Raw genomic sequence first — 19,125 nt, 5'->3', positions numbered from 1 at the left:
TATTTTTTTTTTTAATGTGTTTTATAATTTTTTTAATCTCAGCCTTTGCCTATAGTGTACCATAAAAATAAATAAAACTTAAATTTTTTTAAATTTATATAGAATAATAATACAATAATACATATTTAAGATAAAATATGGTTATTTTATTCTATAGTAAGTTTTTTTAGTAAAATTAAAATCATCAAAATAACTTTTTCTTAACGTGTCGAATCGGGCTACCCACGTGTCACATTCGTGTAAACCTGTTAAGGACCCGTTATTAACGGGTTCTTATTGTGTTGACCCAAAATTCATTATTTTCATGCCGTTTACATGTCCTGTTAATGGATCATATAAAAAATTGTCAGGCATGTTTAAAACCATAAAAAAAAAGGTTATAATTTGAACTTGAGTGCTATAAAATTAATCAATGAACTTGATTGAAATAAATAAAGGTGGTGCTATTTGCACACCTCTTTTTTATCTTCCATATACTCTTTGTCAATTTTTGTCTTTTGATCTTATCCAATTTATTCGATTCAATAGTCAAAAATTGAGAATTATGTAAAATATTAAAAAAAAATATATATGAATAACACTATCCTAAATAAAATGATTACATGGACCCCACTTAAAAACCAGATAAAACTTTACCAGTTACAAGAGTTTAAAAACCAGATAAAACTTTGCCACTCAAAAAATATGCAATATAAAGGAATAAAATTTCCCAGCACTGCGGTTATTCAGTATTGAGTTATTGTTTGCCACTATGGTTGGAACTGACAACATATAACCAATGCAACAGGGATCATGTCTTCTATTTAGGTTCCGTCTGCCCAGCGAAATTCACGAAAAAAGTTAAGGTAATCTAATCAAGTAATGAAATGAAGAATTTTCTGTAATATGGCGCACATTAACCAAATTAATTTGGTATTGTAGACTAAAGCAGTGAGAAACTATGCAAGGAAACACAAAATATCTGATACCATGCTAAAGAAACTGAAATAAAAACCGTAAAAAGAAAAAGAGAGTACATACCCACTGCACTTCTCATAAATCAAGTCAAACATTACATTTCAATCTTCTAATATGCAACTCGTCTTGGATATACTTAGGATCATGAAAAAACAGAGGAAACTGAAATAACAATAAAATGGCCAAATGCACTTACCAATAAGGAAGCTGTGCATTTCTTCCATCATTGAGTAAAATTAAACTTTCAACATAAGAATTCGCAGAGCAATTGTATAAAGATCCAAAATGAAGACCCCCATAGCGAGAAAGCACCAACCTAATCCCGGTTCTATTAACCCGAACCTGGTTGGATTGAAGTGTATATAAAACCAGATCTGCCATGCCATCACGATAATCTCCATCTTCCACAAACAGTTCATTGTCTGTCCGAAAGCACAACGGGAGACTACCTTCTCCATAAATGACGAAAAAACACAACTTTTCAAAAGACCCCTCTTGCATAGCCCATAAGTTAACTTGTTTCTTTCCATCCCTTCGAAGAAAGACTTGAAGCAGGCAAATTGATTCCTTATACACTTTGATACAGAGACTTCCTGAAGAAATAGTATTCGGCACCACCACTTGTTCAAACTTTTCACTGTCCGTATCTAATGACACAATCCTGACAATTGAATCCTTCATGATAAGCCAATACGCTATTCCATTCCAAAATTCACATCCCAAATACTGCCACGGGCACTTTAACCAATCAGGAATTACTTCAATCCTCCACCAAGAGTCTGTGCTAAAAGAATAAACTGCCACGGTAAAGGAATCCATCAACCTTTGACCAAAATGCAGCATCCTTACCACCTTGTAGTCGTTAAGCTCTGGGTGGAACCCAAATGAGAGACCAATGTCATATTTGGCACCAGGATGCTGTGGAAGGCCAATAAGTGGAAGGATCCTAATCTTCCTAACAGATGGGTTCCATATCTCTATTTGACTCCTCCAAACCAAAATTCTTGTAGAAATGCAAAGTAAACCATTACTTGAACCGTATATCCCAAAATGTTTTCCATTTTCGGATGGAAGCCTTAACTCCAAGTACTGCTCGAATGTTTCATTACAAAAAAGAGAGTAGCCAATCTTTCGTTTGTCTCTCGAGTTCTGGTGGAAAGCAACTAGATAGGTAGGAGCATGCTTTCGGGCATTCATCAGGTGTGTGCTAATGAAACTTGAACTGGGAATCAAATGACCCCATGACTTTGATACGCACATAAACCGGACAAGCGATTTTACTGGTAATTTTACTAGTATGTTAGTCAAGACTTGTTCAGAGATGTAAGAGGGAGTCTTGCAGCGTTTGTTGCTCATTCTGAATCAAAACGTAACGAAACAAAAACAGAAAAATAATGAATTTAGATTAAGGAGCAAATTGCAAACAAATCCATTCCACAATCAACTTTGGAAAGGTTAAAATGGGAATGTAAAGGAAAGAACTTTCCTTCACGATGGGAAGGGGGTGATTCCTTGCTATAAACATCAACACCCAGAGAGTATATATCGTAACCCAGATATTAAAATGGCTAATTGTGCGTTTGAAACGGTAAAAATGTAATTTTTTTTTCCATTTCCAATTAGTGAAAAACAAAACCCTCTAACAGCTAGAAACAAAACCAAATTAAACACCCAGATGTAGGATTCCAGAATCTAGAGGTAGCTGAAAAACTTCATACCTAAACTGAACTGAGAAGCTGGATTATGCTGAGGAAGTGAAGCGAGAAGAAACTTGCTTGTTGCTGTGAGATGGAAAAATGTATCAGTCCCAGGCTCCCAGCCAGTAACTGTGCTTCGGATATATATATATTTTTTTTTTTGTTATTATTTTTTTATTGGAATTTAGTGGGAGTTACTGTGGGAGAAGAGAAAGTGGAGTAAAATTAAAATGAGATTACCTTAATAATTTAAAAAAAAATGTCAAAATGTTCAAATTATTATTAGCAGTCAAAACAAACATTAACAATGTTTTCCAACAAAAAAAATCAAATTTGTTGTGGCATAACATGAATTGACAGCTCTTAACTTTATTGTCAAAATTAATAGCAGCTTCAAAAAAAATTTGAATTAATTATTGAATGCATTTTACATTAATTTTATTATTATTTGAAAATATTTATCATACCCATTACCCATGGGAAATTTGAAAAAAATAACTAAAATTTAATAGTTATAACCTAATGTTAATATAAAAGTACTAATATACCCTCAATGACTAAAGTCATTCACAATCATGTCCATGCCCTCCTCTTCCTACTCCATAGCTCTCACAAGTCACAACCCTACTCCCACCACCTCGCTGCAATGCTTCAAGTTGCTTTTCAAATCTGCCACCACTTAGAAGCTTCTCTTGCTGCACCCGGATGGACAAGTACATAAAGATCGAAGCTTTAGTTTCAGTAGCTAATCAGTTGACATACTTTTGGGAATACATTCGACCCAGTACCATTTCCATATGGTCCTTGCTGATTAGAGCCTTGACGTGGATTGATTCGGTGAGGAAACGATACAGCGAATCCATTCTTGTTCAGACGCTCGAGAGTGGGACTGCTGGGTCCGAATCCTCATTGATAGTCGACGAAGCTCTCCGGCAGAGTAGGAAAAGGTTGAATCGATTCGAGTCAAGAAACCTAGTCGTCAAAAACATATGTATGCAAGGGCATTTTAGAACTTTTGCATGGACTTTTGGTTAAATTTATAAGAATTATAAAAAGCAGGCTAAAAATCACTTCGTGCGACAAAATGTGGCTAGTTTTCCAAATTTCCCCTCCCACACCTCTCTGACTGAAAATATCAATCTACAAACCGCACAGCTTCTTGGTTCAGAGAAAACCCTACTCCACACCCCACATCTTGGAAGCTTGGCGTTCTCTCCAACCAGTAATTTCTCATTTTCCAAGAAGTTTTCTACCACCGGCCACCTCTGCACCAATATTTCCCTCATGTTCACCACTTGAGACCACACTGACGGCCTTCCGTAATCGAGTCTTCATCTTTATGCTTCCATTGTGCATTTCCAAATGAGTGCGGAAATGGCTTTAGTACGCGTAGGGCTTGGCACTGTGGCACTTGCAGCTATGGACTGGAGAGCAGCAATCTTTGAGGTATCAAACACAATCCTCCTTGTTACACAATTTTCTTTAGTAGTTTTCACAACGTGTTGGGATATATTTAGGAAATCTAGTGGTGGGAAGAAAGGCTGTAACACCAAATTATATGGAAAGAATCCAATAGAGAAGAAGTAATATCTAATAGATATGGAATCTTACCCTATGTAAAGCTTCTGAAACATTGATTTCGTATTTAATTCGTCAAAAATAATTTTTCACAATCAACATGTTTGGAGTTTCATTGGTTAGAGTTTTGTTCAACAATAGAGTGTGTAAGAGGTTTTGATAGTTAACACGTTAAAAGTGATGTGGGGTGTGTTTATAAATTTCTTATATTTTTAAAACCTAATAAGGTCGGAATTATCATTGCATAGTAGGGTATATAAGTAATTTAATATTGAATTTTTATGTGGGGTGCATTTAACATTATGTGAGGTGCTAATATAAAAAGCCTTTTTGAATTTGACATATCGGGTGGAACAAAACTTTAAAATATGTCAAAGTGTCACACTAGACCATCTTCAAAGGAAATATCAAATCTTAAGTGGAGTGTCCCGTAATAAAATTTAAAGGCAAATAGAAGCTCTAACCGATATGCCAATCTTATGTGAATTGACATATCTATTATGCGATGCCATTTTTTACATATGAAAAAAATAAGATGTCAAATTATTTTTTAAATGTTTTGTTGTGTGGGTTCTAGTAATGTACCAATAAAAAATCATGAAAATTAGCTTTTAATTTTTTTTTTCCTTTGAAGAGTGGGTACTACATATATTAATTGAATAAGAAAAAACATATGGGTTGGAGTAAAAGAAAATTGGGAAATTGCCAAAAAATGACATATTTTATTAATCTTAGGACTGAAATATGACAAATTGGCTATGCATAAGCCGTGCACATCATACAAAAAACTGAAATGATGAAAATACCCACATATGAAATGTAAATACTCACAGATGATGACATCATTTTTCTGATTTCGAAGAGAGGGTTGTGAACTCTAGGTTTTTGGGTTAAGCTCACATCTACGAGTATATCATGTGCATGTCCGTATACATATCACTGGAAATAGATGATTTTTAATGGGATTTCTAGAATCTAAGTTTAGGTCCAAGATTTGTCTTATTTCTATGTGATTCCAATCCCTTTTTCCTAAACGTCAACGAAAATGAAATGGGTATAATAATAATGCTCATCCTCATCATTGGCTGCAGAAAATGAAATGGGAGTTGGTAGACATAGGCAATGGAGGCGGAGCCAGAACCGATAGTGAATTGTATTGGACCCATGGATCGACGATTGGAGCTCTCGGGGATTTTTATTTAGTCGTGGATTGGTTCTGCAGCACCCACTGAAATTAGTTGGCGCCATCCATTTCAGTCCTATTTGCAACACCCACAGATCAACCAAGATCTTTGCTACTTGGCAGAGGCGGAGCCAGATCTGTAACCAACTTTTTTCACTGACACTCATCCTCCGACGTCTGGACCCAATAAACCCTCAAAACCCATCACCCCAAAATCCATTCCAGACATGGCCATTCTGCAAGTGTTAAGAGCAGTTCCACCATTGCTAAAGCCCCCCGAGGCTATTCACTATTTAATGCACCAATAAATAGTAACTGCCTTTTGCATTTCCACCCCTACACTGAATAGCCCTGGCAATAGGCAATAAAATATTAGTATTTTTTCTTATTTATAAAATAATACAAAATAATTTTATTTGTACTTTCGGATAAGATTTTTAATCATTTTTGTTGCGCCACGTGTCATTATCCGAAAAGACAATTATTGGTGATGGATTTCGATAAGATTTTTATCCAACATCGTTGTGCCATGTGTCGTTACCTTTTCAGAATCGTTGAGGATAGATTTCCGATAAGATTTTTAACCAATCACGTCACGTCACGTGTCACATTATGTTTACAATCTTTTAGGATAGATTTCGTTCAAATTTTTAACGAATGATAGCATACCATGTGGCATTATCTACAACCTAATCCTTTCTGAATCTTCCATATAATCCACCATTTATCCTCAGAAATCTCCCACCAATTTTCTTAAGATCTCTATCATTATCAAAATTTGTATCATTATTCATAGATTCTGCTTCATTCTTCACCAAAATCAAAATTTGTATCATTATTCATAGTTTCTGCTTCCTTCTTACAATGTCTTCTTCTTCAAGGATGATGTGGGAAATCGATCAACAAGAGGAAGAATTGTTTAACTAATCAAAAGAAATGTTCAATCTCCAGGTGGCCCAAAATGAGATGGAAAATGATGAAGAGTGTAGAATGAGAAATGATGAAACAAGAATGGTCAGAGCCTCACATACTCGTCGAGTCATCCAAGTTGTGGCTCAGATCTGCAGGTCCTGCCGTTTCGCAAACCTTGATAGAAGCAAGCAACAATGGGGTACGGAACTGTTGGACGATTATTTTGTCCGTAACAATGCATTCTCTGATACATACTTTAGACATCGTTATAGAATGGAATGACATTTGTTCAATAAAATCATGATTGCTGTTTGCAACCATGATTCTTACTTGGTGCAAAAGAATGATGCTTTTGGTGTTATGGGTCTCATTCCTGAGCAAAACATTACTTCTGCCTTACGTATGCTTGCATATGAAGTATCTGCAGACCAAGTGGATGAGATAGCGAGGATGGAGAAATCAACCATTCTTGAGCCCCTGATGAGGTTTTGCGGAGCAATGGAATCTATCTACACCGCAGAGTACCTACGGAGACCTACTGAGATGGACTTGCAAAGGCTTCTGACGAAGAGCGAGATGCGAAGTTTTCCTGGGATGATTGGAAGCATCGACTGTATGCACTAGACCTAGAAAAACTATCCAAGTGCATGTCAAAGTGCTTATGGAGACAGAAAATGAGCAAAAAGTATCATTTTGGAGGCAGTGGCATCTTTTGATACATGGATTTGGCACACCTTTTTCAGGGTTTTGGGAGCTCAAAATGACCTCAATATCCTTGCCCAATCCCCAATGTTCAACAATGTCTTGCAAGGAAAGGCACCAAGAGTCACGTACTGGGTCAACGGATATAAGTACAACGTGTCATACTACCTAACAGATGGCATTTACCGAAGGTGATCATCGTTTGTCAAAACAGTGCCAAGTCCATGAAGTGCAAAGGAAAAACACTTTGCAAGCTGTCAAGAGGGGTGCATGAAGGATGTGGAGCGTTGTTTTGGTATCCTCTAAGCTCAGTGGGCGATCGTCAGGGATGCTACCAGAATGTTTGATTTAGAGTCACTTCGATTCATCATGATGATGTGCATCATTCTTCATAGCATGATTGTGGAATATGAGTATGATTATGATGCCATTGATGAATATGAGCCAGACACGATGAACAATTCCAGAACACAAACATATTGTGCTCATGACGCCACCGAATAACTCATGCAACACGAACCATTAGAAAGGGATGAATGTTACAATGAAAGGCTCATTCAATGATATATTGCACTTCAAAGGCCATATATGCACAATGATCGGCAAATTGACTTGATAGAGCACCAGTGGGAATTGAAACAAGCTCAAGATACTTAAGTTCATTTAGTGTGTTTTTTTTATTTGGTATGTTTTTTTAGTTCATTTAGTGAGTTTTTTATTATTTGGTATGTTTATGTAATTTTATTTGAATAAAGATTCTCTTAGTATAAATAAATTACCAAATTAAATAAATTTACTCTTACTTTAAATAAAGTACTAAATTCAATAAATTGGAAACAACATAAAGGACTCCATTCAATAAATAATAAATTACAACCCAAAGTGATTGGAATATTATGGGCTCCGATTACAAACAAAGTGATTGGAAAATTATGGGCTAGTGAATGGATCATCATCACCTAACCAATTCGTGGTGCTAGGATGATCTTCTCTTGTCGTGCTAGGACCATCTCTACTTGCTCTCGCTTCTCTTGCACGCCTCCTTCACACCACGTCCGCTTTCTTTGACTTCCAAAAATATTTAGAATTTGGAGACTTCCCTTCTAAAGGCGTGTTCATAATGTCACGATCTCGTTGAGCCAATCTTTCTTCTCTAACATATTCCCTTTCTTTCCTAAGTAGCTCTCTTTCTCTCTCATTAACTTGAAATTCTCTCTCACCAGCTGCAACTTTTGCCTCATCTCTAGCCTTATTAGCCTTAAATTTAGCTATTTCCCGCGCCAAAGTCAATTCACCTTGGCAAACAAGTTCTTCCATATATTTTGCATAATCATTCTTAGAAGCACTCCCTTTTCTCTTTGAAGCCTTCTTACCTTGAGGCCTAATTGGATAACAGGTCGACCCCGACGCTTGTTTAGGGGGGCGTTTTGGGCACTCCATCTGCGTCATCTTCATGAACATGTGAGGAATGATCGGGCGTAGAGTGTAGATGGGTGTTGTTCATGATAGGAATGTGGTTAAAAGTAGTTAAGAAAATATGAAATTGTGGTGTAAGGTAGAAGATAATGAGAAGGTATTTATAAAAAAGTAAAATTAATTTTTTTTTAAAATTTTAAAATTTTAATTGATTTTTTACATTTTTTTTAAAATTTTTATTCACATAATTAATCTCTGTCGTTGGATTAAAAAAATTTGAATTCCAACACTCCAGATTGTGCCACATGGCACAACTGTAAGATTTTCATAATTTTAAACTGTTTTTTTTTTAATTTATAAAGGTAAATAACGTGGACCGTTGATCTCAGATCCAACGACTACAATTAAATAAGGTTTTTAAATTATTATTACCGTTGGAAATCCAACGGTATAGAAAAAATTACCGTTGAGATCCAACGGATGCGGAGGCTCCACGTGGCCTCCCTAACGGTAACATTTTCAAATATGCGCCACGGGCCCCATTTCTGCATTCTTGTTGAGCGACGCGTGCCAACACGAGCCTGATGGAATTCAGATACAAATCGTGGTTGACGTCAACCTTGCTATTGGGCTCTTGGGCCGTCTACTCTCGCCAGGCTTCTCCCTCGAGCTCAATCGTCCGGATGGGGGTCGAGCTACTGTCCATTGTTTTGGGGCCCATCGTTGAGGCTAGTCCACACGATGAAGTTGCTCTAAGTTCATGAGTAGGAAAAATTGCAATTTCGAGACGCTGGGTTCATGAGCAAGCATTGAGTTCATGTGGGTAAAAACTTGGAAGGAAAATCAAAAGCTGGAGACTCTGGGTTCTTCCAAAACCACAATTTCAAGATGGAGAGAGAAAGAGAGTAGAGAGAAAAATCAGAAAATGGGAGGAATTAACCCATTTATATACGAGGACGATAAGGTCATATTGTTGTGCATAATGTGTACATGTTCTGTTCATGGCCGATTTGTCCTATTTCAGTCCTAAGATTAAGAAAATAGATCATTTTTGGCAATTTCGCAAGAAAAGTTGACATTGCCACTTAAGCCTTCAAATTTACATTTGATCTTTTGGGTTGCATACAAAGGCTATTATCATCATTTTAACTCTCCTAATATATAGAATGGAAGTATAAATAAAAGATCACTGACTTTTTGTGTGAAATCCCATTCCCAGATTTCGCTGTTATAATTTACGTATTTGTATTATTGAGATTTTATATTTTTTTTCACAAATTTATATTAATTTATTTGAAATTTGATTTCAATTAAACTAGTTACAAAGAGAGTTTTGAAAAATTATTATTTACTCGTTGACCTTTCGAGGTCACAAGTAACGTTTTCGAATAGGTCTCGAAGCCACAAGCGCATAGGCGAAAGCTGATTGCGAGTCCGGGTTATAACAGTATAGTTGCGGACGTTTGAAGTTGTGAAACTTTTGGTTGTGAAAATTATTTAATTTCCACTAGAGGGTAAAAGGCCCAAATATATAATTGGGTTAAGGGAACCGGCTAGGAAGAAGAGAAAATAACCAATCCCCCCCCCCCCCCCAAAAAAAATTGTCAACCCGTGCACCCTCAAAAACGGTTTCAACCTGGCCAATTTCAGGCTAAAATCCTTTATTTTTCAGGTGTTTTGCACTCATTCATCACTTGCAACCTACTCAGCTATCTTCCTCCTTCCATCTCCACCCAAAAAATCAAGGGTTTTTAAGGTCTAATTCGGGTAAAACTCCACTGGAGAACCCGAGGGTTCTCGATGGAGATTCGTCATTCCGGTGAATATCACCATGCACCATCACCCTTAATCAACTCCCTTAGACCTAGAAACATGACCCAACAAGTTGTAGGGGCGTTGGAACACTGAGGAAGTCGAATTGAAGAACACCCACCTTAGGGTTTCCGGCAGTTCGTGGCCAGTTTGGGGTGTTTTCCGGCCAAATTAGCCTTGGCCGTAGGTATAAAGTTTACTCTACTTGTTGAGATCTTCAATCTTGTAAAATTTGAGAATTTTTGGAAAAAGTTGAATTTTCCGATGTGTAACATTCGATTTATGAAATGCTGTTGGATGAGTATATTTTTGTTATGGTCCGCCACTCGAATATTCTAACAATTGACAATCTTACCATTGAATTGACACCAAATTTTAGTATGTTATTGTAGATATTGTTTACAGATCTTAGGGAATTACTAGTGAAAATCTAGTGGGCCTATATTGGTTAGATAGCAACTTGAATATATGAAATATGATTATTTTCTTAATTTCTTATATTAGTATCATTTGTGAATATGAATTGGTCTTATAATTATGATTTCTATTGAAATGTGAATTTTATATATTTAGCCATAGACCTATGCTAATTAACTATGATTTGGCTTGTGTATTGATGATGTTGTGATATATATGTGTTTGATTAACTTTTTAATAATGTGAATGATAATTATGATGAATGTTATGACAATTATGGGATCTAAATATTGTTTGATAATTATTTGGATATGCTTGCCAATTGAATACCTATTTGAACTTGGCACTATTATCTAGCATGTGATGGAGATGGAAGTCAGGAGATGAGTTAGGTACTTTATTAGATTTTTAGCAGAAATAGTAATTAAGGGAATTCCTTGTGTTGTGCTCCATCTGACAAGATGCTGGTTGATATGTGGAATCGATAGCATGTATGCGTATAATTATGTTTAATGTGTGATGATGAGATTGCACCACGTATTTGTGGTACATGGATGGTCCTGCTTGGTATATCCGCGATGGGGGACCATATGTATTCATGGGCGATCATGCTTGGTATATCTGTGATGGGTGATCACTGTCTGCACGATGAGTTTATGCCTATGGTCCTACTTGGTATATCCGCGATGGGGGACCATACGCATTCTAGAGGTGATGATGATTAATTGTGCATGGTACATTTTTAGGCAATCATATTTGGTTTGGTTCTGTTGAGTGGTCCGAAACTTGAGGTTGTTGAATTTCATGGAGTGGCCTAAAATCCCATTATTTTGGAGAATTAGGCTTGGCCTAACTGTCACTCTAGCCTTAGTTATATATATATATATATATATATATTTGTGTCAATGGTTTCGAGAGTCTTGTGAATTGAGTTAGAAAAGATGTTGGACGTCTGAGTGACTCCTTCGGGATTTTCTATGATTCGATTATGATTTCATAAGGTATGAATTTAGAAGATATGGGAATGATTGTTATTACTTTGATCAAATTAATTAATGCGGCTAGAGAATGGTTTTGTGTTTCGTCGGCTCTTAAAAATGATGTGTTGTGAATTGCGATATCATGATGAGACATAATGATTTATATGTTGGATGGGAGAGAAATCATGTTTTCATAGGGATTGGTTATGCAGCCTGAGTCCAGGAATTACATGTTGTCAAGTTATATTGAATGATTGAGGAATACTATGCTTTTTTGCTTGAATTTAGTGGAATAAACATCTGATTTTTGTGCTAAATGAACTACGAATGGCTTGATCCCTATTTGAGGGTACGTAGGCAGTCTAACGAGGAAGTTAGATGCAGCCAAAAGGTAAACGAAAAATTTCTTTACAATTTGATTCTCGAATTGTGATTTGCCATATTCCTGAGACGGGGTATGTGAGATATACGAGTAATTGGGTGACGTCACATGTCGCTCCTGAACGTATGTCGAGATCGGGGCATGACATTTTGTTTTCTTCTTGTGTTTTTAGTGTATTTAGACTACCTTCAACCTAAGGATTAGAAATCTATACGTATGAGGTTATTCAATTTTTTCCTTCAAGGGTAAAGGATTATAATTTCCACCCCCAAACTTTATTATTTCCAAGAGGCTCGACATCCAGTAGATGGCAACGGTCATGAAATCGCATTCGCACATTTTTGTCCTACCATAAGTCACTTCATACTGAATTTGCCCACGTTAGTTAAACTAACGTGCGAGCCCTGCTATCCCCCTTTTTCGCATAAGTTTGTTTCTACAATGGGGCCATGGCCCCCATTTTCCACCCAAAACCTTATCCACCTGGGCTTTAGAAGTATTTTCACTTAAAACTATTAAAAAAACTCTAAAACTCTTTGTAAAATAAAAGATAGAGTCACTTAGTACTACGGTCTAATTGTATTCTTGTTTACTTATAAGTGAGAGTTCTTAAGTTTGTTTCTTGCCAAAGGCGAATTTGAACCACATTATTGCTAGTCTATTGTGAAGCTTAGACCACTCTTTTAATGCAGATAATATCGTTTGTTAAAAAAAAATTTAAAAAAAAAAAAGTGCACTGTCCGAAATATCTTCTAAGCTTGTACCTGATCTTCGATTTCCTTCTAAACTTTTTCTTTTCAAATATTAAGTACCCAAAATATATTGGACAAGGATTGTCTGCCCTCCCGTGCCCTCCTGTTTTGTGTGGTCACGTCAACATTTTATATTATTTTTTTATAGAGATAATAAGACAAAAATGTATAGTAATATAAAATGTTAACATAGCTTAACCGTGACCACACAAACAGGAGGGCAGACAATCCTTGTCCAAATATATTTTTAGCCAATTTTTCCAACTGTGTCTATTTTCTGTACGTTCCAACCAAATTGCCGTTCAAAAGAAGTACATGCACACACTAAAAATGAAGAGAATTGGGACGCACAAAGAAGGTAGGGGAGGGTGGGTGCTTGGAGGAGAATCACCAAATTGTTCTCAAAACATTAATGTGTTATGCAAAATTAGGCCTGGTAGAATCTGACATAACCCATTAACCCAACACGACATGATACGAAATTAGCAGGTTTTTGGATCGTCATGATAACGAATCGGGTCATTATCGGGTAACCCAATAAACACCTGTTAAGATAACAGGTCAGTCCAAGTATACATGTGGGTAACCCATTACACGATAAGAAAAATATTAAGTTAATAATTTTATACCACTAAAAATAATTGCTTAATTAATAACAGTAGAATTTAGTCCCGAACTGAACTGAAAGTTAATATATATATATATATATATATATATATATTAATTTAATTTAGAAAATTGTTGATCGTTGGATCGACTGAGATTTAATATCGATCGTCCAATATTTTTCTCAGCCTATATCAGACTCTCTCATTCTTTCGTTTCTAGGGTTTGTAAAAATTGGGGTTTTTCGTTCCGAATTAGTTTTCGAAGTAATATTTATGTGGCAATATGGTATGTGCAAATTTAGAAGAAAAAAAAATTCTTAACGAGTCAGAACGGGTCAGGTAAAATGACCTGACCTGTTAAGAACCCGTTAAGATAATAAGTGTGACACGACATGACATGTTAAGATAACAGGTGTTACGTGAACATGACAAACATAACCTGTTTGCCAGGCCTAGCAAAATAACAAGTAGTTTTTTACTGTGTTACGTAAACCAATACATACTACTAATTTATTTACGTGTTATAACACGAGTGGATAATATGATTAATAGTTAATGTACCTAGGCATCTATTCCGCATAAGAAATGAAGCCTCAATTGGAGAAAGTTTTGTTGCTTCATTTTACGAGAGAGGATCCTCGTTGGATCCTCTTTGTGAGGATCTCGAGGATCCTCAAATCACATCCGTTCATCGTACATCATGTGGTCAGAAATCATTGTAAATTTTTTTTTATTTAAAATTGAATATAAACCGTATTGACAAAAACTAGCCGCAAGATGCATGATGAATAGATGTGATTGGAGGATTGCCAGGATTCTCACAAAGAGAATTCGGTAAGAATTCTTTCACTCATTTTACCATTGAATGTTTACTTGGCACTTTTAACAAGCTTTTGACGATGCTCTAATAACCATCCCAAATTCTAAAAGCAAAAATAAACATGGCAAGAATTTAGTGAAAAAAATGAAATGCGAGAATGAGTTCATGGATCATATTTATAATTTTTTTTAGAGACCATATTTATAATTAACTCTTTCATTTTTATTTTCTTCAAATACAAAAGGAGAATTAAGTTACCCCTCAAATTAACAGAAAAATAAACAAAATAGACGGAAAGGACGAAAGTGGTTACAAAAATGAAAGCTGGAGGACAACCGAAAATAGATTATTTTTTCAAGGACCAAAATGCAGTTTGAAGACAAGTCTAGTCTCCTCTATATATTTTTTTGGGTAAATCTCAGTTTACTACCCTTAAGTTTCGTGGTTTTTAACATTTAGTATATGAAGTTTTTTTCGCCCCAGAGTCATACATAAAGTGCTAATTTTGGGACAGTCTCATTTTGGGACAATCTCATACATCCGTTAGTCTGGCTGTTAAGTTTTCCGTTAATTGATGATGTGGCACCCATGTGGACAATGATTGAGCGCCATGTGTCAATAAACGTCCCACGTGGATATTAAAAATTCAAAAATATTGAATAATAAAATAATTAATTAAATAAAAGTTTTAAAATAATAATAAAAAACGCATAAACCTTCGTCTTCCCCATGTCCCCCACCCACTTCCATACCCTCATTTCCATATCCCCACCGCCACCCTCAATTTCAACCTCAACCACCACCACGCCGTCACTTGAAGGCATCATCTAACCATCACTTGAAGGCAATACTCCAAGATCTATGGGGGCGACGATACTCCCAGATCTCAAAAATCGGAAACCTGACCGAAAGCCATGGAAGCCATACAATCTCTAGTGACGAACATCCAAGGGCTGTTAAGCTCCGACGATATCTTACACATCCACGTCCTTCTAAAGCAAGCACAAGAGTCGTTCTACACCGAGTCGACTCGGTTGCTTCCCGTTCTCGACCAGCTTGACCCCGCCACGCACTTTCTCGGATACTTCTACATTATGTGAGCCTCTTCGTCACTTTAACACTCCTCGTTTTTTAGTTTTATTTGTATATTTTTTGTTTTCAATGTTGGATGCCCTAGGGTGTAGGTAGATGGCGTCGTTCGCAATGCGTTAGGGTTTGATTATTGGCAAGTCCAGAAACAATTGCACCTCTCGGATCCAGTCAAAGTTGAGCTCAATCAGCTCGAGAATGAAGTTGGAGATGCGCATGCTGCTCAATCCACTGCTTTTCTCCAAATTTGCGGTCGATTTTTAGAGATTTGTCGTCAAATCTGCAAGGAGAGTGAGAGAGAGTGATGAATAGTGGGGAGAATATAGGGGGTGAGGGAATGTGGTGGTTGTGTACAGAGAAACGGGGCCATCGAAGAGGATGAGGGTTGAGTGGATGGAGTCGAAGAGGGAGGGGGAAGGATGGATGTGCAGAGGTTGGGTAGGTGCAGAGGAGAGAAGGGGGGAAGGTTGGGGTCGGGAAGACGAATGGGTTCTGGTTTTTATTTATTTATTTTAATTTTATATTAATTTTTTAACTTTTTTAAAATGAAAAGTGACGCCCAGTCATTGTCCACATGGGCACCACGTCATCAGTTAATGGAAGACTTAACAATCAAACTAACGGATGTATGAGACTGTCCCAAAATTAACACTTTAGGTATCACTCTGGGATGAAATAAACTTCATGTACTAAATGTTGAAAACCACAAAACTTGAGAGTAGTAAACTAAGATTTATCCTTTTTTTATTTTTTTTATTTTTTAGAAGGGATCAACTGGTGACTTCGTCACGATAGTCCATCCTTTTGGAAACCAGAAAGATTCACAGAGACATTTTTGACCTCTCTATGACCACCATTGTGTGATTCAAATGTCCCAAGAATCAAACTTATAACGTGCTTATGAAATAGGGGTATGAAATTCGTTCTCAACCACTGCACCACCACGCGCCGTTCAGTCTCCTTTATTAGCTCTAACTATTTCTCAAACGACAATAAAATTGGTGTCGTCCACACCTATCCACCCGCCCCCGTCTCTCCAGTCGCTACATAGGTTTTAGCAGAAATCAAGCAGCTCCATCTTCTTCCAAGAAATGGCGTCCAAAACCCTAATTCGAACCGGAGCTTCCCTCGTGAACCGGTTCCTATCCAAGCCATTGCTACACCCGAACCCGAATCCGAATCGCCAGATTGTATCTCACGGCCTCGGAATCACTCCCAAGCTGTTCCCGTCTCTCTCCCACTTCGACACCTCCCTCCATTTTCCCCAAAACGATGCCGAATCGCTGAAACGGGTCTCCTCTGAAGGGTTTTGGTACCCCTGCGGCCTCCCTTATCTTCCGTTCTACTTACCTGACGGTACTCTCTCTCTCACACTCTCTCACATCATCGGTTTCTGCCAATTTTGGAATTTGTTCGGGAAATTTGTACTTTTTTGTTAAGTATTTTGAATTAATGGACTGTTTGGTTGCTGAGAAAATGTTGGAAAATACTAGAATCAGCAGTTTCGTTCTACGTTGCGCATTTCAGGAGTGTACAAAGTAGAGAGATTTATTTGGAGTGTAAATATTTACACTTATAGTGAGGAGTGGGTGGTTGACTTTAATTTGGGAAATTAAGTGAGTCTTAATGAGAAATTTGATTGGCTTTGTTCATAGTTTTCGGTTTTTCGTTTTGAACAGAATTAAGCATTTCAGTAGAATTATGTCATATTCCCCGAGTTGTATATGAGCATATACACATTGTTTAGCTTCTAAGCATGTCCTTCACTGGCACCTTTCATGCCTCTAAATTGTGCGTGCCTGGATGCTTTGACTTCATAGATTTTGGGGTGTTGGGGATCTGAAACTTAAGTAGTCACGTAAGCTTGGCCTGTAGTCACTTTATGGATATTGTTCTTGAAGTCCTAATGCACGTCTAACATCAAACATTTTGTTCTGTAACTGGCATTTTACGTTTTTAGGCACTCAAGTATATTTCTTTGTTATTTTTTTTCTAACTTATGCAAAATGATGGAAATCATCGGTCTTCGATCATGACCATCACATATAGAGTGAATAGTTGCTTAAAGTCGTTAGATTGGGTTCAATCATGTACAATAATTGATCAGCAAGAACAGCCTTCAAATCGACATATTTTGGTAATGCTAATGCTGGGCAGAAGCAAGTTTCTTTTTGAAATCTATGCTCTTTTTTTTGGTAGAAAATTGTAGAGAGAATACTATTGTAAGAGGTTAAGAAATGTCTGTGTCAAATTATATAGCTCAGAATGTAAAAATCTCTATTTCATGTCCTTTACTGTTGTCCCCTGTTAGAATTACAGTTGTCATTGGAGAATGGGAACCCAACTTCTGATGTTTTAAGTACCCAAAGGAACAAAAAAGAAAAGATTTTTGTCCAAAAGGCAATGCCTGTGAAGTATGCCGACAGTGTAAAACTTAACATGTAATATTGACAGCAACTCCATTTTGTTCCTTTCGGTCATGATCATATATGTTTTATTCCTCAGGAGATGAATCTTCATCAACAGAGCCAATGCTATTATTTCCAAAGCGAACCTTCCAGCCTAGTACCATCCGGCGGAAGAGGAACCATGGATTTTTTGCTCGGTCTCTCTCTCTCTCTCTCTCTCTCTCACGCACAAGCACACGCACACACATGCAAACGCACACGCACACTCACCCACACACACACATATTTAGTTATCTGGATAAAGGATAATCAAAATTAACCATGACCATTACTGTCATTGAACCTGTATAGTTTTGCTTTTCAACGTGAATGCTAGTTTTGCTGTCAGATCAACTTATGAGAACGCTTACTTTTGTGACCCGTGTTTTCTCTTATTTCAAGTTTCAAATCAACCAGTAATATGTAGATTTTTCATGTGTGACTGACACATTATCACATGAACAGCAAGGCAACCAAGGGTGGACGAAGAGTAATAGCTAGAAGAATAGCAAAGGGTCGAGCAAGGGTCACAGCTTAACATTTCTTTCTCTGGCCTAGTCTTACCTTGGGATCTAGTCGAGAAGTTTACCTTTGGATCATGGTAATGTTTGGTTTCTTTTGTAGTTGTTTAGCCTTTGAGTGCTGAGGCTTCTTTACGGGAGAACAAGAATTAGTTTGATGACATTTTCTTCTGGCAACCTTGAAGGTGTCGGCTATTAAATCACGTTCCATGTATTTATGACTGTCACCAATTTCTTGTTATCTCAGAATTTCATAATGTTTGCCAGTTTAGTAGTTGATTTCCTTTTCTGGGTGATTCTGGTTCGGCATGTTGCTGTTTTACGAGGATTCGAACAACACAGCCTTCAACAAGTTTCGCTCGTGATTAAATTGTTTGTTATAATTATGATTCACTAGAAGGATTATGAAACGTGAGTTTGTCACTCCACGCCAATATATTTTTCATCAACAACTTATACGATTATTAATTTTGACCAACAAATAATGGAGATGCTAATATTACTAATTTATTAGAATATTTGTAAACCTAAACTTAGTGAAGTTGGCTAGAGTAGTAATTTCCTCGTTATGCAGTAAAGTTTGAAACTTTTTGGTAATTTGATTTAATTTTAGTTTTAAACATTGTTCATTATCAATTTCCAAACGAACATTTATCATCATCAGTATTGGGGACCAAAGCTGGCCCATTAGAACTCGCTTAAAGTACTGCTTCTGCAATCAAGACTCGAAAAAAAGGGAAGGGATCCTCTTCGTATCATTTCCTCTTAATTCACCAAATTAAGGAATTTGTGCCATTGAAAATTGATCAAATAGTTGAAGTTATTATAACTTTTAAAGTGGATCCCTGTTTG

The 19,125-nt window shown here is 36.8% G+C and overlaps 3 protein-coding genes across 3 annotated transcripts; 2 read left to right on the top strand and 1 right to left on the bottom strand.

The window, feature by feature from the left end:
- Positions 1–1,149: 1,149 nt before the first annotated feature.
- Positions 1,150–2,764, bottom strand: LOC137740581 (F-box protein CPR1-like). The gene is made up of 2 exons (XM_068480421.1): positions 2,676–2,764; positions 1,150–2,314 (listed from the first exon to the last, which is right to left on the bottom strand). Exon 2 carries the CDS (start codon positions 2,311–2,313, stop codon positions 1,150–1,152), a length of 1,164 nt encoding a protein of 387 aa, XP_068336522.1. The 5' UTR covers position 2,314; positions 2,676–2,764.
- A 3,863-nt stretch (positions 2,765–6,627) lies between these two features.
- Positions 6,628–6,951, top strand: LOC137740580 (uncharacterized). The gene has a single exon (XM_068480420.1). The coding sequence runs from the start codon at positions 6,628–6,630 to the stop codon at positions 6,949–6,951; it is 324 nt and encodes a 107-aa protein (XP_068336521.1).
- A 9,366-nt stretch (positions 6,952–16,317) lies between these two features.
- LOC137739891 (uncharacterized) lies at positions 16,318–18,555 on the top strand. Its single transcript, XM_068479629.1, has 3 exons — positions 16,318–16,661; positions 17,811–17,910; positions 18,218–18,555. The coding sequence occupies exons 1-3, from the start codon at positions 16,397–16,399 to the stop codon at positions 18,288–18,290; spliced, it is 438 nt and encodes a 145-aa protein (XP_068335730.1). The 5' UTR covers positions 16,318–16,396; the 3' UTR covers positions 18,291–18,555.
- Positions 18,556–19,125: the final 570 nt, after the last annotated feature.

This window comes from Pyrus communis, chromosome 7 (genome assembly GCF_963583255.1).
Source record: "Pyrus communis chromosome 7, drPyrComm1.1, whole genome shotgun sequence".
Lineage (NCBI taxonomy): Eukaryota > Viridiplantae > Streptophyta > Magnoliopsida > Rosales > Rosaceae > Pyrus > Pyrus communis.
This window is presented reverse-complemented; position numbering and strand designations above follow the sequence as displayed.

Coding starts and splice junctions, on each gene's coding strand:
- LOC137739891 (XM_068479629.1), top strand. CDS start 16,397: ATGGCGTCCAAAACCCTAATTCGAACCGGAGCTTCCCTCGTGAACCGG. Junction 16,662..17,810: donor TCCGTTCTACTTACCTGACG/GTACTCTCTCTC, acceptor TTTATTCCTCAG/GAGATGAATCTTCATCAACA. Junction 17,911..18,217: donor AACCATGGATTTTTTGCTCG/GTCTCTCTCTCT, acceptor TCACATGAACAG/CAAGGCAACCAAGGGTGGAC.
- LOC137740581 (XM_068480421.1), bottom strand. CDS start 2,313: ATGAGCAACAAACGCTGCAAGACTCCCTCTTACATCTCTGAACAAGTC.
- LOC137740580 (XM_068480420.1), top strand. CDS start 6,628: ATGATTGCTGTTTGCAACCATGATTCTTACTTGGTGCAAAAGAATGAT.